Source organism: Podarcis vaucheri (assembly GCF_965113315.1).
Source record: "Podarcis vaucheri genome assembly, chromosome: 2".
Classification (NCBI taxonomy): Eukaryota; Metazoa; Chordata; class Lepidosauria; order Squamata; family Lacertidae; genus Podarcis; species Podarcis vaucheri.
Genome location: NC_138760.1, coordinates 113,204,661 through 113,225,998, shown reverse-complemented (window position 1 = coordinate 113,225,998; position 21,338 = coordinate 113,204,661). Strand labels below are relative to the sequence as shown.

The 21,338-nt window shown below is 46.0% G+C and overlaps 2 protein-coding genes and 1 long non-coding RNA gene across 5 annotated transcripts in view; all 3 read left to right on the top strand.

The window, feature by feature from the left end:
• Window positions 1–3,322: 3,322 nt before the first annotated feature.
• Window positions 3,323–10,257, top strand: LOC309524781 (uncharacterized protein). Of its 3 annotated transcripts, none has more exons than XM_082209818.1 (4): window positions 3,323–4,558; window positions 6,397–7,199; window positions 7,867–7,978; window positions 9,231–10,257. In XM_082209818.1, the coding sequence occupies exons 2-4, from the start codon at window positions 6,423–6,425 to the stop codon at window positions 10,226–10,228; spliced, it is 1,887 nt and encodes a 628-aa protein (XP_082065944.1). In that variant the 5' UTR covers window positions 3,323–4,558; window positions 6,397–6,422; the 3' UTR covers window positions 10,229–10,257. The 3 variants fall into 3 exon arrangements, with proteins under 3 accessions (XP_082065944.1, XP_082065945.1, XP_082065943.1); XM_082209819.1 differs by having other exon boundaries at window positions 3,325–4,526; window positions 9,234–10,257; XM_082209817.1 differs by having other exon boundaries at window positions 3,326–4,526.
• Window positions 10,258–12,543: 2,286 nt separating this feature from the next.
• The window catches only part of LOC309525446, a 35,071-nt gene continuing 26,276 nt past the window's right edge, over window positions 12,544–21,338 (top strand). The window contains exon 1 of the long non-coding RNA XR_014216291.1: window positions 12,544–12,605. This is a non-coding gene — a long non-coding RNA (uncharacterized lncRNA). The remainder of the gene's footprint in view (window positions 12,606–21,338) is intronic.
• LOC309527499 (uncharacterized protein) overlaps window positions 13,975–21,338 on the top strand; it is a gene marked incomplete at its 3' end in the record, with an annotated part of 9,633 nt that continues 2,269 nt past the window's right edge. The window contains exons 1-4 of the mRNA XM_082214325.1: window positions 13,975–14,088; window positions 16,544–16,626; window positions 19,061–19,187; window positions 20,265–21,334. Coding sequence (XP_082070451.1) covers window positions 20,272–21,334 — 1,063 coding nt within the window. The 5' untranslated portion in view covers window positions 13,975–14,088; window positions 16,544–16,626; window positions 19,061–19,187; window positions 20,265–20,271. The remainder of the gene's footprint in view (window positions 14,089–16,543; window positions 16,627–19,060; window positions 19,188–20,264; window positions 21,335–21,338) is intronic.

Genomic DNA, 21,338 nt, shown 5'->3' with positions numbered 1-21,338 from the left:
ACGTGGAGTAGCCATTTTGCAGTTTATACAGCCACTGAGTTAGCAGGGTGTTTGCAATAATCCCTGCAGTAATAAATACACAGTGTGAAGGGTGGGCAGCCTAAACAGAGCAGTTCTTAGGTTTCCCAAGGAATGAGAATTTACTGTTAAATCACTGAGAACTGTAGCTCTGTGAGGGGGGTCTCCAGTTAACACTCAGCACCCTTAACAAACTACAGTTCCCAGGATTCCCTGGGGAAGCCATGACTGTTTAAAATGGTATGACATTGCAGATGGGGGTCTAAGTTCAGCTACCCAGCACGTGCCACAAATGCATGCTTATAGCCCTCCAAATGTCATCGGACTCCAACTTCCTTCAGCCTCAGCTGGTCAGGGATGATCGCAGTTGGAGTCCAGCAGGGTGGATTTGATTTAAATCACTCATCAGTAAGACTTGATTTAAATCATTTCTTTTTACAGAAAGACTCATTCTTTCTGGTATAATCTTAATATTTACAACCAGAGGAAGGTTTCATTTTTGGAATAATTAATTTGCACAGTAGTCTTTACAGTTATATCAAAAATTACTGATTTGGTTATACTATTAGAAATACATAGATAATTATGAAATTATTGTGAGGTTTAATAAGTTAACTGCTTATATTTGGACAACTTTTATGCTGTACTTTATTGGAAGGAAAATATAATTGGTTCCTTAATAACAATTTAAACAATTTATTTAACTAAAACAATAACATTATAGCATATGTATCCATGTTTGTTAAATGATGTGGTTAAACTTTGTTGTTGTTGTTTTAAAAAAACTTAGACTGAGTTTTAGCACACATGAAAAACTTAAAACAAATTCTTATTTCCTGAGGAATAGCCTTTGGACTATAATGTAACTTAAATCGAAAACTAACTTTTGAAAGATTTTTCCTCCAAAAGCATTTTATTTTAAAAATCTTATTTAAATTTTTAAAAATCTGATTTTTTTAATTATTATTTTTAATCATTGATTTTTCCCCCCCACCCTGGAGTCCAGCAATTCCCTGGTTTCAGGAAATGCATCTGCCTTTCACAGTTTAATGGTTTACTCCGGAGATCGCTGCGTAAGACGAATGTGGCTGCTGCATCAAATCTCTGAAGCAGCTCTTCCACGTTGTAACTGATTTTTGCCAAGAGCAACAGTTTCCAGACAGCAAGGATCTTTCAAATACTGCTCTGAAACATGAACAAATTTACACCAAGGAACTCCAAACATACCATGTCTGGTATGTTGTCCTACCCTAAAGAAAGTCCAGTTCTGCCAGGGGTACCAACTTAAATAAAATAGGGGGGGCAGGTAAGCACCACCTTGCATAATCGATTACATGATGCAGCACACACACACCCCATTTGAATGGCAATGCCCATCAACTGGGAGGGGCGGACGGTCCCTTCAAATATTCCATGGGATACTGAAGGGACTTAGCCCCTAGGAGTTGGCTTCTATTTGTTTTGCCCTCCATGCTTCGTCAATAAGCTTTATGTAAATGTGCTTATCTTTCATAAACATCTATGGTTTGAATCTTTAATTGAAACCTACAGTGGTACCTCGGGTTACATACACTTCAGGTTACATACGCTTCAGGTTACAGACTCCGCTAACCCAGAAATAGTACCTCAGGTTGAGAACTTTGCTTCAGGATGAGAACAGAAATCGTGCTCTGGCGGCGTGGCAGCAGCAGGAGGCCCCATTAGCTAAATTGGTGCTTCAGGTTAAGAACAGTTTCAGGTTAAGAACGGACCTCCGGAACGAATTAAGTACTTAACCTGAGGTACCACTGTACTGTATTGAGTGGCAGGGATATTTATGGTGGTGTGATGGTTAAGAGTATCAGACTAGGACCAGGGAGATTAAGGTTCAAATCCCCAGCTTCCCACATAAATCACGAAGCGACCCTGAGCTCCTCACTATCTCTCAGCCTAATCTACTTTGCAAGGCTGTTGTGAGAATAAAATGGGAGGGGGGTGGACCATGTACCACCCTGAAGTCTCTGGTCACGACTGTCCTTTTCCATCCTGTGATTTTGGAATGACTGAAGAAGATTTCTACAGCCGGATGCAACTATTGTTTTGCTGCTGTATCCTACCCTTTCTCCAAAGTTCCTAGAAGCTGGAAGTTGGCCAGAGCAGGGATTCCTTTCCAGATGTCAAAGCCTTGTGAAAGACCCTTTGCCTCTCCCAGAATAATAATAATAAAAAATTTATTTATATCCCGCCCTCCCCAGCCGAAGCCGGGCTCAGGGCGGCTAACAACAATAAAACAGTTCAAAAGTACAGCACAAACAACACTCTAAAATCATTCATTATAAAATTAATTAATTCAAGCCACTGGCAACCATTGGGCCAGAGCTCCGCGAAGATTGCCAAGGGAGGGAGTCAGGCTGTGCCCTGGCTAAAGGCCTGGTGGAACAGCTCTGTCTTGCAGGCCCTGCGGAAAGGATGTCAAGTCCCGCAGGGCCCTGGTCTCTTGTAACAGAGTGTTCCACCAGATCGGAGCTGTTGTGTATTGAGTCAAAGGATTTTATATCTGTATTATTATTGTCTGTATTTGCATTAGGGTAAAGTAACTGCCTTTTGGTTCTAGAGGGTACAGCTACTATTGGTTCATTTAAGCTGCTGTATTTGGATCCTCTGTCCTATTGGTTTCCTCCAAAAGGCAGGACTGTGATTGCCTGATATTGTTCCCTCCAAAATGTATCCTTTCTTGCTAGTTCCCTGTCCCTATAAATGTAGCTTTCCTCTCCCCAGTCTTCAGTCTTGTTGCTTTAATAAAGAAGTGTTACTAGAGAACTGTCTCCAGCATGTTATATCAAGAGAGCTGAAATCACAAACCCCATGTCACAACAGGAGCCACAGCCGAAAAAGCCCTGGCTCTAGTTGAGGCCAGCCTAACTTCTCTGTGGCCTGGGACCATCAAGAATAAATTATGGAAGTGGATGCAAATTGATTATGCATAGCATATAGGACTGCAGAATTCACAGAATCTAGATGGGGTGTACAGTATATTGCAACGCACACTGCCAAAGATGGCAGTAACACAACAATATCAAGACCTGATTTGCCTACCACTCCCCCCCCCCATAAGACGATCCAACCATCCATTCCCCCTCATAAGGAAGCTGTGCCTGGAGGAAGAACTGTGAGGGGAGAGACTCCATCACGCAAGGCCTCCTTCCACCTGCCTTGCCCCCCCACCCTCTGCTTCTCAATGTGTATTGTATTTTATGTACTGTGGCTTGCCGTTGTCTTATTGATTATAGTTTAGATAGTATTGTAACTGTTGAGTGGATTTCTGTTTAACTTTTATATGTTGATATTATTATTTTATACTATTCTAATGATTGTTGAATGTTACTTTTTTGATGGAGGTTGCCTATTTTAAAGTTATGTTTTATTATCACATCTTTGTATCGCATTAGATTGCTATAAGATGTACACATTTTGTTTCTTCAGCTCGTAAACCGCCTTGAGTATTGTAAGATAGAAAGGCGGTATACAAATTAAAAATGATGATGATGATGATGAATGACACGGATGTCAGAAGGTCTGAGGCGGACAAAATATATTGCTTTTCACACAGGTTATGGGCATCATTACCACAAGATAATGTTCTTTGAATAAAAGTGTATAGTTTGTACACTACAGCCATATAAAAGCTACAAGAACCCAAAATATCACATCAGTTTTGTTTTTTTAAATTTGTACTGCAACTCCAGGACATGCTGAGTTCTGTGATTTTTAGTGATGGTCAGAGGCGAGGTGCATTTAGAGTGAACAGTTTGCAAACATGAGGATTTAATAAAATCAGTGCAGATCCAATCGTCATCTTCACAGAATCGTAGTTTTGGAATGGCTCCAAGGGTCATCTAGTCCAACCCCCTGCAATGCAGAAATCTCAGCTAAAGCACCCATAATATAATCAGCATTTTCCTTCTATGCAATGCAATGGCGGGGTTGGACGCTCAAAAGCAAGGCAGGGGCGACTCCTAAGCGCGTCTCTCTCTGGCCTGGAAGCTGCAGCATCTCATCTCAGGACGTCCCAACTCGGCTGCCTGCAAAATTGAGACACGATCCCGGTTCCTGGCTTCTCGACCCTGCAAATGATCTATGGGTTAAAACCACCAGCGATCAGATTCCTAGAAGGCTCCAGGAAAAAACAAAAAATTAAGGAGGAAGGAAATAGCTAAGGCCACCTTCCTTCCCGTTCCCCAACCCTCTCTTCCGGCTAGAAATCACCTTTTTTGGGGGGGGGGGATAACATACAAATAAACAATAAATACAACCGCTGCGGATTGCAAAGGGTGCAGAACGGTGGATTTGGGGATCTGTCGGCTCATGCCCGAAGGGGAAGATCTGGAGGCAAAGAAAAAGGAGATCAGAGACTGCAAAAGGGTCGCTGGAAGGTTTCCCAAAGCCCCACTCCAGATCAGAGCCTGTGTTGCTGATCCCCCACACCGTCCCTTGTCCGGATCCCCTCTTCAGATCCGGGCCAGAGCAAGGTAATAAACAGAGGGGAGGAAATGAATCTCAGGTGCATAGCTCTCATTCAGGTTAGCTGATCCATAACGCCCTGTCCATTCAAAGAAGACGACTGGACCATCCCGTTTAGCGGTTTCTACACTGGGCTAGTTAGCAGCTCTCTCTGGTCATAACCATCACCCGCTGCCTAAGGTGCTTCAAGCTGCAGATTCCAGGATCTGAGTCTTGGGATCTTCCCTGTGTGCCTGCTCTGCCACACTGAGGAGCTACAGGCTTCTCCCCAGACAGGATGTAGAAATGCAGGGTTTTGAGCCAATTTAGTCCTTTACAGAGCTGTCCTGATCCGAATCAGCCCAGGGACCCAATGCTGCAAAACCTCTGAGTGCCAGCAGCATTTGGAGGTTTCCATCCCTGGTGCTCAAGATCCTTTTAATGACTCTGGGTCTTTAGATGCACAATCTGTGGGTTTTAGCGCTTAGCGAAGGCTTCTCTGTTATTGACTGGCAGTTCAAAACCGGTGGCAGTGCTATTTTTATCTGGGTCCAGTGAAGCTCAAAATGCGGCGGCGTTAGGAACAAAGTGAGAGTGTCTATAATATAGCCAAATGTCATTGACATCTGGGTTCGAGGCAGTGTGTTCCTGTTAAAAGTCCTAAAAGGAAGAATGTTGTTTTATTTATTTGTTTATTTGTCTGTTTATTGAGGAAGGCATATCCGATGCTGAAAACCCAAACCCTGAATTAGAATGGAAGCGTAGACCTAAGAGCAGGTGGGGAATCTGCGGCCATCCAGGTATTGTAGGGACTACTTCTGTCATCCCTGACCATTGGTCATGCTGGCTGAGGCTGGTGGGAGTTGGAATCCAACCACATTTGGAGGGCCACAGATTCCCCCATCCTTGATTTAGATCGGGGTTTCCCAAACGTGGGTCTCAGGTTGGATTTGGACTACAATTCCCATCATCCCTGACCACTGGTCCTGCTAGCTAGGGGTGATGGGAGTTGTAGTCCAAAAGCAGCTGGCAACTGAAGTTTGGCGAACCCTCTTTTAGAGAAACCCTGGAATGAAATAGGCTTTTCATGCTCAGGGCAGATGATGCCCTGTTGGAGCACTTGGATGCCGGACTCTTGAGCTTCCCTTATCTGCATCTTGCACTCATACCATACATACCTTGTTTTCTTCTCTCTGCTCATCTCATTCCTATCATGCCACCATCTGCCCATCACACCAGTTGTTTCCCCCATGCAACACCTTTGGTTCCTTTTTCCTTGATTCTATTTAGCTAATATCCCCATTTGCCATGCTCTCTATTATCGTTTCTCATCAGATAATTGTATTGGAACTGGAGGGTGCCTAACAGATTACCTAGTCCAGCCTCCTGCTCCGAGTGTCCTGCCATCCATGCTTTTCCAAACTTGTCCTCAAAACCTCCAAGGAAGAAGATATTGGAAAGCTGTTGCCAGTCAGTGTAGACAGGAACAGCTAACTTGTGGTCCTCCAGACCTTATTGGACTCCAACTCCCATCACCCCCAGCAAGCAAGGCCAGTGTTCAAGGGGGGTTCGAGTTGAAGCCTAACAACCTTTGGAGTGCCACAAGTCAGCCATTTTTGTATAGACAATACTGAGTCCAGCTGTCTGACTAATTATAGGGCAGCTTCCTATATTCCGACATTATGTCCTTCTTGAGATGACTAAAACTCTCCACAGTACTTTTATATGTGAGTGCAGTCAGGTTACCTCGCCTTCCCTAGTACTTGGCTTGCCATTTTGGCAGCGGCTTTGCTGACATCTTGGGAGTAGAGTTCGCATTTCTCTCCAGATCCTGGTTGGCGGCCATTTTGGTCTGGTGTGCACCATGTGCAGTTACTGAAAAGCACGTTTCGTTTGCAGCTCCAGGAGTGCAGAGGGGGAACCCGATGGAAGAGCAGGACCCAGCAGGAGCCCAAACAGAGGAGACATTAGAAGGAGGAGGAGATTTTCCTGTTTATCGGGTTGGGAGCACTGAGGAGGTCCAAATTGAGGAAGGCCCACAAGATGCTAAGCGGAGACCGGATGAGACCGCACCACTAGGTACTAAAAGGACTCCAGGTAAGGAGGCTGCGCAGGAGGCTCAGCAGGTACCTGATGAAGCAGGTCTGCAACAGGCCAGCCAGACAACTGAGAAAAAGCTCCAGCAGCCCCAGGATTTCCAGAAGACTGCCAAGTCCCGGAGGAAGCTGCTGCTGCCTACCCGATGGGACCACACCAAATCTTTTCAGACTTCCTTCAGGAGAATAGCCGATGCCATCCAGTGGCCTCGAGAAGAGCGGAAGACCCAGAATCTGCTAGACCTCAGTGGAGAAGCCACTCAAGTCTATAAGACCCTGGGCTCCGTTGGGCAAGTGGCGGACGAGGACGCCACCAGTTTGGAGTTATGGCGCCGGCGGTTCAGGCAGTTCTGCTACCTGGAGGCCGAGGGACCCCAAGAAGTTTGCAGCCGTCTCCAAGACCTTTGCTTCCGATGGCTGCAGCCCCAGAAACGCACGAAGGAGCAGATCCTGGAGCTGCTGGTCTTGGAGCAGTTCCTGGCCATATTGCCGCAGGAAATGCAGATCTGGGTCAGGAAGCGGGGACCGGAGACCTGTGCTCAGGCGGTGACCCTTGCAGAGATTTTCTCTTGGAAGCTGCAAGACCACGAGAGGTGGGATCAGCAGGTGAGAGTTCTGGAGGGGAGGCTACACCCTGTGAGCCTCCAGATATTGCTGGACTCCAGCTCCCATCCGCCCCAGCTGGCATAGCCAAAGATCAGGGATGAAGGGAGCTGTAGTCTATTAACAACATCAGGAGTGCTGTAGGTTCCTCCATGTGTGGTGTAGTGGTTAAGAGCGGTAGACTTGTAATCTGGTGAACCGGGTTCGCTTCCCTGCTCCTCCACATGCAGCTGCTGGGTGACCTTGGGCCAGTCACACTTCTCTGAAGTCTCTCAGCCTCACTCACCTCACAGAGTGTTTGTTGTGGGGGAGGAAGGGAAATGAGATAGTTAACCGCTTTGAGACTCCTTTGGGTAGTGATAAAGCAGGATATCAAATCCAAACTCCTCCTCCTCTTCTTCTTCTTAATGGAAGTGACTGCAGCTGTAGGAGAGCAGACAGCATGGCAGGGTTCAATTTATGAGTGGCCACTTGACGGTTATGTTTCTTTCCTCTCCCAGACAACTAAATAGGTTGGGGTAGGAATCCAGTCTATTTCCTGATCGCAACGAGGCAGTCAGCTGGACCAGGCGGGTGAGGGTTGGGGAAGGTAACAGAAATTGATTTGGAGCTGGGGCATTTGCCTCTCCAAACCTGTTGCTATGACCTGCTGTCCCTCCTTTTGATTCAGGTGCCGGGGCCCTTTGAAAAAGTGGCTGTTAATTTCTCTAAGGTAGACCCCTTGAAGATGCAGCTGTACGTGGTAGCCATGCAGGACGATGAAAGGATAACCAGCTTGTTGGGTAAGGGTTGTTTTTTTTTTGTGGCGTGCCTGGATCATGTTACAAAGCTCAGGGTGGCGGGAGAGTGGGAAGGTAAGGCAGAACTCACTGGGGCTGGAAAGCTACGCTTAGTTTGTTACGATATGGATGCAATGCGGCAGCGAGCTGCAGCTAGCTGGAAAGCAAAACATGTTGGGAATGTTGGGACTGTTCCGTGGGAACAGAGGGACAGTCTATTCACAGTGCTGAGCACTGGATTTAGCTCAGAGTGTAATTTGACCTGTACAGGAAGTACAGGAGGTGGAGTTTGTCTCTCTGCCGTTGGAGTTTGAAGAGAGCAGACGTGTTTCTCTGTAACGCTGCAAAGACAGAAATAAAGGCATGTAAATACATTTCTGTCTCTCTCTTTCCCCTGCCTGGGGGCAGGGAAGAGTGGTGTGTTCTTCTCACGCTTGAGGAGGATCGCCGATCGTGACCTAGCCTGGATCCTGCTCGGGAATGCAGACAGGGAGGTCAACAGGAGATCAAGCCAGGTGCCTGGAGAGTGGCCAGTTTCTCCCGAGAGGCAAGATTTCCTGGCAAGATTTCCCCATCCCAGTCTAGTCCAATTTTGTCTAGCCTAGTGGCAGGGGCTCACCCTTGGGCCCCCCAGCTCTGCTCCCACAGATCATTTTCATCTGGCATCGTTGGGGATCAAACGTGGGGCCTTCTGCTTGCAAACAGTTTTTCTGTGCCACAGTACTACAACCCGTCTGTAGCGTTTGCCTCCTAGGTGGGTCATAAGGAAAGGGTTAAATGAGTGTGATGTGACTGGCCAGAGAGAAACTGATAGGAGTTAGAGTCGGAGTTGTGTGGAAGTTAGTTGAGAGTGGGGAGTTGGAGAAGGAAGAGGGAGGATATAAGTCTGGGGGTTGGTCGAGTTGTGTTGTGAGAGAGTGAGAGGAATTGTTAGGTGGAGTCAGGTAGATAGTTGGGATAATCAGTTTGAAGTTGTTAGGAACGTATAGGACAGTTAAGGAACTAAGATTAAGAAACTGACAAGAAAAATTAACTGAAAGCTTGTTCATGCCTATAAAATAAACTTGATTATTTGTTAATGTTAACAACTGTCTGGACTCCATGTGTACCCGTGAGGAGAAACGGGTTGGTGGCAGTGAAGAAAGCAATCACAGTGGTGGCACAGGGATCAATAGACCGTCAAACGTCCGGGGGCCCTGTGTGATCGCCACAGCCTCCCCCAGAAATTCACTCTGTGGTTGTCTCTTTATTCCACCAGGCAATGGCCAAGCGAGTGAAAGTGAGGAGAATCTCCGGCTGGAAAGACCAGGGCAAGTGGAATACCGCAGGATGTCGCTGGAAAGGGCTAAAGGGGGCATCTTCCTATTTCCTGAGGTGGGAGAGGTGCCTGAAAACCAGCTGGTCACTGGAAGGGAAGTCTTCCAGTTTCTAGAGACTGAAGAGACATCAGGAAGCCAGCAGGCCCCAGAGAAACGCCAGGGAAGGCTCCTGGAACAGGCAGCGGAAAAGGCCTTTCATTCTGAAGGGGCGGAAAGTTTAAATGAGAGCACTTTACACGAGGGGCTTGAGGCAAGTCCTCGAAAAAAGACAGTCGCGGGGGAAAGCTGCAGCCAGAGTACCGACCCTCTTAAAAACTTGAATGTCCAGGCAGGGAAGAAGTCATACAGATGCTCGTATTGCGGGAAAATCTTCAACCATGCCTCTGCTCATTTGGTCCACGAGAGGATCCACACAGGAGAGAAACCATATAACTGCCTGGAGTGTGGGCAGCGTTTCAGTCGGAGATCGCACCTTACTAGACACCAGAGAATCCACACAGGCGAGAAGCCCCACACATGCTCAGAATGCGGGAAGCACTTCAGCCGGAGATCCCATCTTATTGAACACCAGAGAACCCACACGGGAGAGAAGCCGTTTGCCTGCTCCATCTGTGGGAAAAGCTTCAACTACCGTTCCCTCCTGAAAGAGCATGCAAGGATCCACACAGGAGAAAAGCCATACAAATGTTCAGACTGTGGGAAAAGCTTCAATCGGAGGGAAAGCTTTATAATACACGAGAGAACACACACGGGGGAAAAGCCGTACGAGTGCCTAGACTGCGGGAAAAGGTTCAGTCAGCGATCGAACATTACTGCCCACGAGAAAACCCATATGGGGGAGGGGAAATGCAAGTGCTCAGAGTGTGGCAAGAGCTTCTGTAATTCAACCAGTCTCCTTAAACATCAGAGAATCCACACAGAAGAAAAAGCATAATAAATATGCAAGCACTGGCAGTAGAAAAACCTCTGGTTAGTGACCCACATTTTCTTAAAGAGTAAAAGCCAGGTCATTTCTGCAGGAAAATAACCTCAAGGTATGGCCTTACACAATTGTACCACTTCAGATGAAGGGTGGGAAATTAGTGTGACTGAGTGCACAACCTTTTAAAAAAGCAGCTTACTTGTGGGCAGCTAGTATTTCAGAGAGAGTGGTTTTGCGCTATCCTCTTACCTGATGTGCTAGAGAATTAATGTGCAAAGGTTTTTTTTTAATGTGCAGGACAATTCAGCCATGTAATTTCCCCCACATTCATTCCGAAATAGCACACCTGCAAGAGGTCTGCATCATGCGTGTTCAACCAGCAGATAGAAAACTTACAAAGGAAGGAAGTGCTATAAGTCGTACCTCAGGTTACATCTTTCATAAACATCTATGGTTTGAATCTTTAATTGAAATCTACAGTGGTACCTCGGGTTGCATACGCTTCAGGTTACAGACTCCGCTAACCCAGAAATAGTACCTTGGGTTAAGAACTTTGCTTCAGGATGAGAACAGAAATTGTGCTCCGGCGGCGTCTTAGCAGCAGAAGGCCCCATTAACTAAAGTGGTACTTTAGGTTAAGAACGGACCTCCGGAATGAATTAAGTACGTAACCAGAGGTACCACTGTATGCACTTAAAATTAGCACAAACGTATACACCTATCTGGAAATTCTGTTTGGCATATACAGATCCACTCCACCTAAAGTTGTGTTTTGCAGATATTTGCTCTTGTTGTAAAGAGTCATTTTTCAGTATCCAAACACCTTGGGTTTAAGGGTAGTGGATCTTCAAGTTGCAGTTCAGTAGCTGAGGCCGCAGGGAGGAAGTTCTTAATTGAGAAGGGAGTGTTTTGCATGTGAAATCACATGAATCCTCTCCATTTCTTTTTTAAGCCCAACATTCACAGTTTCTTCCCCTGTTCCCATAACCCCTTATTATTGGCTGTTAGCTGGGAATGGGTGCTATAGTCCAAAACATCCGGAGGGCCTATGTTGGCTACAATGATTCAAAGAGAAACAACACAGCCACCCCACCCAAAATGACATACAATGTCTTACTGAATGGTCTGGTGCATTCCTGTTGCACCTAGGTCTCTGCTTTCTGAAACAATCCTTTACTCTTCCGTAAGCCCCCAACAGGCACTTAAGCATCGGTCAAGAGACACACAGAGATGATGTCATTGTAACTGGAGACATTTAAGATGATGCAACCTTCATCTTATGCAAGTGATGGATGGCAATGGACAATATAGATAGGTAGCCGTGTTGGTCTGCCATAGTCAAAATAAAAAAATTCCTTCCAGTAGCACCTTAAAGACCAACTAAGTTAGTTCTTGGTATGAGCTTTCGTGTGCATGCACACTTCTTCAGATACATCTGAAGAAGATACACTTATCTGAAGAAGTGTGCATGCACACGAAAGCTCATACCAAGAACTAACTTAGTTGGTCTTTAAGGTGCTACTGGAAGGAATTTTTTTATTTTGACAATGGACAATATAGATGGAGGAGGATGGAGATTTCTGCTACAAACATGAGGTTTTGTCCCTCTTCTCACTTTCTCCCCCAACCTCTTCTTACAGTCTGATATGCTCTGGCAAAATGCTTTGTGCTAATAAAGTATCTTTGTACGGAGCTGAATTAATTGAGAGAACGTTTGTTTTTTGGGACATCCAACGCTGGAGCAAGTGAGACTTCCTTTCCCTTCTGTCCTCTGGAGAGACCAGGTTCCCGAAGGACAAATTGCATATTGCATGAAGCCCAGTTTATTGCTACGCATCTCAGATCCTTCCAACGCTGCTGGCATAGTTCTGCAGCAACACAAAAGGCAGCCTCGCGCTCAGAAGCTCAAGATAAAATGAATTAGGAAGTTGTGAATACTACTACTAATAATAATTTATTAGCTTTATATACAGTGGAACCTTTGTTCTCAAATGCCTTGGTACATTTCAGCTCCCAAACACGAAAACCCGGAAGCAAGAGTTCCGTTTTTCAAACGTTTTTCGGGATCCGAACGTCCAATATGGCTGTCGGCTATTGTGTCCGGGGCGCCTGCGCCAATCCGAAGCCATGCCTTGGTTTTCGAACATTTTGGAAGTTGAACGGACTTCCAGAACAGATTACATTCAAGAACCAAGTACCACTGTACCACATTTATCTTCCAAGGATCTCAAGGTGATATACATGGTTCTTCTCATTTCATCCTCACAACAGCCTTGTGAGGTAGGGTTAGACTAAGACAGGCTTCCTCGGCCCTCCAGATGTTTTGAGACTACAATTCCCATCATCCCTGAACACTGGTCCTGCTAGCTAGGGATCATGGGAGTTGTAGGCCAAAAACATCTGGGGGGCCGAGGCTGAGGAAGCCTGGGCTAAGAGATGGTTACTGACCCAAGGTTACCCTTCATGGCTGAGTGGGGATTCGAACCCTGTTTTCCCACGTCCTAGTCCAACACTCTTTAACTATTAGCAGAAGAGCCCATCTAGGGCAGCATCCAGCATCACTGGGGCCAACCAGATGCCTGTGGGAAGCCTGAATGCAGGATTTGAGCACACCAGCCTTCTTTTGCTCATGATATCCAGGAAGTGGTATTCTGAGGCATCCTGCCTCCTACACTGGAGGGACTGGCTTCCCATTAGAATCTGGTTGGCCCCAGTGAGAAGAGACTTCTGGCCTAGCTGGGCCATTGACTATTGGTCTGTTTCAGGAGGCTCTTCATTAGGGCTGGTCGATATTTTCAACATGATATTCCGATATAACATGAGGTCTGAAATAAATATGAAGCTATGTACAGTGGTACCTCAGGTTACATACGCTTCAGGTTACATACGCTTCAGGTTACAGACTCCACTAACCCAGACATATTACCTCAGGTTAAGAACTTTGCTTCAGGATGAGAACAGAAACCGTGCTACGGTGGCGCAGCAGCAGCGGGAGGCCCCATAGGCTAAAGTGGTGCTTCAGGTTAAGAACAGTTTCAGCTTAAGAATGGACCTCCAAAATGAATTAAGTACATAACCAGAGGTACTACTGTAGAGGCATTGGCTGGCTTCACGGTTTCCCCTGCATAGTGGTTTTTGCATACACACACATTAGGGCTGGGAAATACGTGGATACATCATCAAAAAACAGTTTGAAGTCCGCATCGCGGTAACGGTTTCGTAATATTCAACATGGCGATGCATCACAAATATATCTGCGTGCTATGTAATAAATCGCGAAGCCAGTCATTCCTTCTCTCCTGATTCCTTCTGCCCCTGTTGCTCTGTACTATAAAAGAACAGTTGTAACAATATGTTAAAGGTAAAAAATAATGTGTCAGTTATAGACCCCTAAGTTTAGCTTCATTGAGGGGCAGTATTTCAATATGTGTAAGAAAATGAGGGTACCCCTAAATATTTTTTAAGAAAAAAGCACATAATAATAATAATAATAATAATAATAATAATAATAATAGGGTTGGCCCAGCCACCCTGGGCGTCTGGCTGGTGGTTCATCAAGCTGGGAGGTGGCCTTTGGTTCCCCCCCACCCAGAAGACCCTCTTGCCCAGCCCGTAGCCATCTCCGCCCGGATCCAGACCAGATGTTCCCCCCGCCGGCCTTTGCCGAGCATCCAGCCCTGGGCCGGGAGAGCGTTGCAGGCCGGCCTGGAAAGGCGACGGCACAGGAAGGGGCTGGCTTAGCCGGAGGAGGCGGGTGGGTGTGCGTGGCCAGCAGATCCGGGGTGGGAAGTGGGGGGGAGGGAGAAAGGAGCAAGAACAAAAGGATCCGAGGCTGCGATCCGTCCCTGGATCTTTCCCTCTCCGCCGCGGAGGTAATTCGTTTTTGCTCGCCGGGAGGCTTCAGCCTTCCGAAAGTTGCTGCAGCGGCGCGTCCCTGGGGATCTGGGCCTGGGGGTGGTGGTGTTTTTTTGGGGGTGGGCGGGTGGGGGGTCCGAGGGGTGGGGAGGGGGCGACGCACGCTGCAGCCATTATTAACCCCTGAGCCACCGGAGGTTGCAGGCAGTAATTGAGAATCTCGGGAGGGTTGATCCCCCAGAGGCCATCCAGTCCAGCCCCCCTGCAATGCAGGGATCGCAGTAAGGCTGCGGAGGAGGAGGGGGGGGAATCGCGTGCGGGGAGGAGCGGGGGGCTATAAATGAGGTTTAAAATAATGATAATTTTGGAGTTCAGCCAGGCTGATCAGGCTTGATTTGCATCGGGGATTATTGGGCTGGATTCCTCCGCATCTCTTTTCAGACCCCGACGAACCTGGTGGGTTTTGATTTCGAGGCAGAAGGACTTGCTTTCTGGGTCAAGGCTCAGCCCTTAAAAATGGGGCGGGGGTGGGGGAGGTGGAGAAGGAGACCTTTAAGCCTATGCAGAAAACAACTGGGGTTTTTAAACAAAATGTGGCCACAGTAGGAATGATTAAGCGCTCTCCAGTGATCTTTGGAGACTGCCTCTCTGAAGGCATTTACTTGGAATCAAGGCCCATCAAAACCAATACTGTAGATCCTACTTCCAAGTAAAAAGCGTTTGGGATTCCTGCTTGCTGTAAGTGGGAAGGGAGCTCAGAGAGGGGGAAAGTGAGCCTTCTGAGGATCTACCTGGTAAGTCAAGTGCCTCTGGGCACTTATTATTATGCCCGGATACAATACATATCTCTGGATCCAATACACACTTGCTTGAATAGCTCTCCCCCCCCCCCCCGGTGGTAATATAGCAAATTAGGGAGACGGCTTTAGCGCATAACCTCCCTAATTGGTACTTTTCCACTGTGGAGGAGATTTTGACACATGGTCATTTCGGAAGAGATGTCTTTTTATGTTAATGCTGAGGTCATCGTGGCACTGAATGACATGACATTCCTGAACAATTGAATCCGTCCTACCAACACGAGCGATTGGATTCACTACCAAAAGAGGTAGAAATGACCTCCCCACCCCACCCCCAGTTTGGACACCTTTAAAAGAGGATCGGACAAATGTATGGCAATTTAGGCACTTCATCATTATTGAATTATTGCCTCTGAAAACCAAGGCGTCTAGTTGCTCACCGTGATAATGCAATTTCGGAATAGATAAGCCTTGGGTCTGATTGAGCAGGGTTCTTTTTATGAAGGCACTATTCCTGAATAATATATTCTCCTAGCCTTCTAAATAACAATGCTTCACATTTATATAGCGCACTCTTTTTTTTTTAGCATTCAAAACATTTCATAGGCATGATTATACTCAGCAATTCTGGAAGGTAGTCTAGTAGTTGTATAGCCTCACTGCGTTGGGTGGGAGGCTGATAAGTCGTGTCTTGCCTAAAGCCAATATTCTAAGCAAGTTTACTCAACAGTTAGTGCCAATGTTTTCATGTAAGTTTTCATAAAAATGTGCCAACAAGTTAATAATAATAATTTAATAATACTTTTATTATCTGTACCCCGCCCATCTGCTGCACCAGCAACTCTAGGTGGCTTCCAAAAGATATAAAAACATAATAAAAAAACAAACGTTAGAAACTTTCCTATACAGGGCTGTGTTCAGATGTCTTCTAAAAGTTATGTAGCTATTTATCTCCTTGACATTTGATGTGAGGACAGGCACTACTACCATGAAGGCTGTCTACCTGGTTCCCTGAATAATAATAATAATAATAATAATAATAATAATAATAATAATAATGGCTGAGATTAGATTTGAAGAAGGGTCTCACTGAAACATCCTGCTACAGAGCTTCTTCACTCGACACATATTGAACAGTTTCTTATCATACTACTGTTAGGACTAGCAGATTTCCAGTTCTCGGACAACACAGCTGCCACCAGCACCACTAGTCAGGGTCCTTGCAGGCCCAATAAGCAATATTTGGATGGATGACCTTCTGAAGGTGACTCTCTTCATTTGAAAAGAAGCATAGCCTATCTTGATGTAGGGGAACCTGTGGCCTTCCAGATTTGGTTTGATTTATTACATTTCTAGGCCTCTTTTCATTTAAATGACTCCCAAAGCAGCTTACAAATGCTAAATAACACGATAGCACATAACAGAGCATCACAAATAGAGCACCAATCCTATTAGCAAATCATCAGTGAAACAATTGCAATTTTAGCAACAACTAAATTTCAGCAACAATGACAAAGAAATGACAATCAAAGCAGACTTCATAGGATTAGTGATGCAGCATTTACAATCTGCAAAACAACATTAAGACCATTAACAAAATAAACTAAGCACTGCTGAGTTTGTACACACGCACTCCACACCCCCATAACTCATAATCTTTCATTCTGTTCAGCACAAGGAAATAAACATCCGCATAATGCCCATTGCATCAACTCCATTCTGAAGATTCCTTGGATTGGACATAGGACAGCACAGGTGAGAAACCAACCGCCCTTTGATATCCAACACACATCCTCTCTCCCCTTACTAGATGTCATTGGACCCACATCAGCCCTAGGCAGCATGACCAGGGCTGATGTCAGCTGTTGCCCCGCAACCCCTGAAGGGCCACCAGTTCCTCGCCTCCCAAAGTGTAGTGGTTGGAGTGATGGGCTAGCACAGAGTGGGTGGAGATCACACCGGGTGACCTCGCATCTTTGCTTGGTCCTGGCTTGGTCGCCAAGCCACAGGCAAGATGGGGAAGTTGTACCCCAGGACCAGGGCTGGTCAAACTCCAGAGGGTTGTGAGAGCAGTCAGATATCGAGGCGATGCAGGGTTGCTGAAGAGAAGCCAAGATCAGGCACTTTGAGACAGTCACAACATGGGGCATGATCCAATAGCAAGGTCATGAAACAAAGCCAAGGTGGAACGCAGCGGAGCAAGTCCAAAGATAGACAAGTTAGCAAAAGCAAAGGCTTAGGAGCATAAGGTCAGTCCGCATAGGAAGCAGGAACAAGGCTGTGGCGTACGTCTTGTGGGACGCTGTGGGTTAAACCACAGAGCCTAGGACTTGCTGATCAGAAGGTCAGCAGTTCGAATCCCCGTGACGGGGTGAGCTCCCGTTGCTCGGTCCCTGCTCCTGCCAACCTAGCAGTTCGAAAGCACATCAAAGTGCAAGTAGATAAATAGGTACTGCTCCGGCGGGAAGGTAAACGGCGTTTCCGTGTCCTGCTCTGATTCACCAGAAGCGGCTTAGTCATGCTGGCCATATGACCCGGAAGCTCCCTTGGCCAGTAAAGCGAGATGAGCGCCGCAACCCCAGAGCTGTCCGTGACTGGACCTAATGGTCAGGGGTCCCTTTATCTTTACTATTAGTCTTCAGCTGGGAGCTTATGTAGGCTGATCACCCAGACCCAACTACAACTGGGTTCACCTGGTCTTCAAGGTTCCCTGCTCCCAATGAGTCCTGAGGTTCTTCTAGGTGACCACTCCATCAAAATGGCTGCCTGCACCCTCTGATACTAGCATTCAGTGTCTCCCTGATTCTGCCTCTTCCTCCCCCCACGATCCTGCAGGCATTCCACTTCGATCTGCAGAAGTGACATTGAGTACGGGCATCACAAGAAACTCGCCCTGCATTTGTAAGAAATTGATCTTGTAGTGTGGCAGCACCCACACTTCAGAACTCCCTGTCTATTGACATCAGGCAGGTGCCTTCACTGTACTCTTTTGTTTGGCAACCTCTTAAAAATAATTCTGTTTAGCGAAGCCTATCCCAACACATAGAATGTTGATGTGTGCTTCAATCTGGTTTTTGTTTATTGTTGATTTTCATTATTTCTAAAATATTTTCAATAATTGTTCCTTACTGTTTTGTATTGATAATGTCATTGTTTCATTCTTTTTTTCTGTAAACTGTTGTGAGCTTATGGGTTTTCTTCCTCCCCCCACCCACCCCCAAATCAAGTGGTATATACATTTTCTGAAATAAATAAATATATGGCCTTCAAACCTATGTACCTCAGCTTTTTCCCTGGGCTGAATAACTGGAGCTAAAGAACAGGGGGTGTAATTCACCTCTGAAGTTCCAGCCGGCTGTTAACAGCTATGCAGTAACCCCTAGATTTACCGTTGAGCAACATCTTTATTATGACCAACTGAAGTATCACAAAAGTGTGGGAAACCTCTGAGTTCTCCAGAACTTTTCAGCAGCAAGATGCTGCACAAAGTGTGTGGTGTGACCTTGGGCTAATCGCTGTTTCCCACCCTAGACTACCTCATAGGGTTGTTTTGAGGATAGCATGGGAGAGGGGGAAGAACCATGTACGACACCTTGCTCCATGGATTAAAGGCAGGTTATAAATGCAACAAATACAATAGAAATAATTATAATATACAGAAATTAGGCTGGATGTTGTAGCCATAAAGTCAGCAGGGCTGCAGAATGAATTAAATCTCTGCTACGTGTTAACAGTTCTCTTATAGATGGTGATTCTGCTTTCCTTTTCCTCACTGACGTAAGGGAGGAAACACTGGTTAAACTTACTTTCTGAGAAGTGTTCAGAAACTCAACTGAACAGCCCACTAAATCCCCTGTTCTGTAGAGAGGTTTTATTAAGAACTGAATTGACCCCACCCTTTTTCTTCTCATATGCAACAGTTGAATGTCACACTGCATTTTCAGTAGTTTATTGGGGGGTTTTACCCCTCATCTGTATCTGTGTGTTATTTTTCTACTTTTACATCTATTTTTATTTGCCATATCCATTATTTTCATTGTATTCTGTATGTGTTTATGCCAATAAACTTTAAATTGATATTTTTTTAAAAAAGAAAAGAAGAAACACAACCCATTGCCCATTAAACAGTGCTATCGTCTCCATTCTAGTTTCTCTAACACATTTTTTCTTTTCTTTTCTTTTTTTGCAGCTACTAAGGGTGGTGTTACAAAGTGGTCAAGAGTATAAGATGTGACTCAGAAAGCCCCCGGTTACAAGCTTACTAAGTGACTTTCAGAAAATTGTTATCTGTCTTCTCCTCCAGTTGCAGCGTAAAGGTAATAATACTTCTGGCTTACTTTATGGGGCTGTTGTACAGATGATGGAGATAATGGATGTGAAAGGCCACGAACCCTCTGAAGTTCTATGCAAATGCTAATAATTATTGGTTGTTTTGCAGGGAGGGCTAAATGAAAGTCAAGATTTGTTTATTATGCTAACATTTCTTACCTATCACCATAAAGTCCTGATGTGGGTTACAAGGGACGGGGGTGGTGCTGTGGTCTGAACCACTGAGCCTTTTGGGCTTGCCGATCAGATAGTGGGTGGTTTGAATCTGTGTGACAGGGTGAGCTCCCGTTGTTCAGTCCCAGCTCCTGCCAACCTAGTTCAAAAGCATGCCAGTGCAAGTAGAAAAATAGGTATCGCTGTGGTGGGAAGGTAAACAGCATTTCCACGCGCTCCGGCTTCCATCGCGGTATCTCGTTACGCCAGAAGCGGTTTAGTCATGCTGGCTGCATGACCTAGAAAGCTGTCTGTAGACAAACGCTGGCTCCCTCAGCCTGAAAGCGAGATGAGCGTGCAACCCCAGAGTCGCCTTTGACTGGACTTAACCATCCAGGGGTCCTTTACCTTTTTTTCTTTATTTTTTTTACAAGAGCATAGTACACAGTCATTACAGAAACAAGTAAAATTGTTCCAGCCAAAACAGGACAGCATAGAGTCAGCAAAATAAGTGAGTCCCAAAACCAAAATGCCTTAACTGTCAGCAGCCGAGATAGAGAGCTGCATGTTCAGCATACAGCCAAAACTATACAGTACACCAGAAAGGTTAGACGCACCAGATTATGGAGGGAGTTCCTCAATTTAGGGGCTGCCACAGAGAAAGCCACCTCCCAGACTAGACTGCAGATCTTACCACAACATTGAAGGAGGTAGCTTTTCAGATATACTTTGCTGGTAAAATAAAGCTTCATGCGAGACCGCTGAGTAGTCTCTCATTGACTCCTCTTATTTAATCTGAGCAGCAGCACCTTGCAAACAACCTTCCTTGCTTATCCTCCAAATGTGCCGCTGATTTCATACCTTCTTTTTGCTGATGTTCCAAACTGATGCATATCTCTTTGTTCCGGCAGCTTAGCAATGATGAGCGAGGAGAAGCCGCAGCTGAAAAAGGAGGCGATCTCCCAGGAAGAAGAGGAGGAGGAGGGGGGAGGAAAGCTGGTGAAAGAAGTCACCGTCCCCCGGGAGAAAGCAGAGAATGGTAATCTAGTGAAAGAAGAGATCCCCCAGGAGGAAAAGAACTGGGTGAAAGAGGAGGAGGAGGAGTCCCAGGAGGAAGAGGAGTATTGGGTGAAAGAGGCGATCCACGTGGAGGAAGTGGATGATGACTATTTCGTAAAAGAGGAGATTCTTCCAGAGGAAGGTTATGAAGAGACAGAAGCTTATGAAGAGACGGAAGATTATGAAGATCCAGAAGGTTATGAGCAGGCAGAAGGTTTTGAAGATCCAGAAGGTTATGAGCAGGCAGAATGTTATGAAGGTTACGAACAAACAGAAAATTATGAGCAGGCAGAATGTTATGAAGCTTATGAACAGGCAGAAGGTTATGAACAGGCAGAATGTTATGAAGGTTATGAACGGGCAGAAGGTTATGAGCAGACAGAAGAGGGTGAGGCCCTTCTTGAGGAATATGAAATAAATGTTTTCCAGATTCCTGGGGATGATGAGCCATGTTATAGCGAGCCTGTTCCTGAGAGCCAGAAAGTCTATGTCCCAAAGAAGAGACGAAGCAAAGCTGTGCCTGCAGATGGAACAGGTGTACAACCTGGCAAAGCCACAGTCGCGAAGGTAGGAAAAATCTACAAGTGCCCCGATTGCGGGAAAATCTTCAAACGGTGCTCTCCCCTTATCAGACACCGGAGAACCCACACTGGGGAGAAACCTTACGTCTGCCGGGAATGCTTGAAGCGCTTCAGCGACAGCTCAGCCCTGGTTAAGCATCAGCGGATCCATGCAGGAGAGAAACCTTACACATGCCCCGAGTGCGGGAAGAGTTTCTCCCAAAGCTCAACCCTCATTGCACATCAGAGAATACACACTGGAGAGAAGCCGTATGTGTGCCCTGACTGCGGGAAGAGCTTCAGCGTGAGCTCCAATCTTGTCGCTCACCAGAGAATCCACACAGGAGAGAAGCCTTTTGGTTGTCC

What these genes read in the sequence shown, in the direction of transcription:
- LOC309524781 (XM_082209818.1), top strand. Translation starts at nt 6,423, where the DNA reads ATGGAAGAGCAGGACCCAGCAGGAGCCCAAACAGAGGAGACATTAGAA. An exon ending in ACGAGAGGTGGGATCAGCAG is followed by an intron (nt 7,200 to 7,866) that starts GTGAGAGTTCTG and finishes CTTTTGATTCAG; the next exon opens with GTGCCGGGGCCCTTTGAAAA. An exon ending in AAGGATAACCAGCTTGTTGG is followed by an intron (nt 7,979 to 9,230) that starts GTAAGGGTTGTT and finishes TCTTTATTCCAC; the next exon opens with CAGGCAATGGCCAAGCGAGT.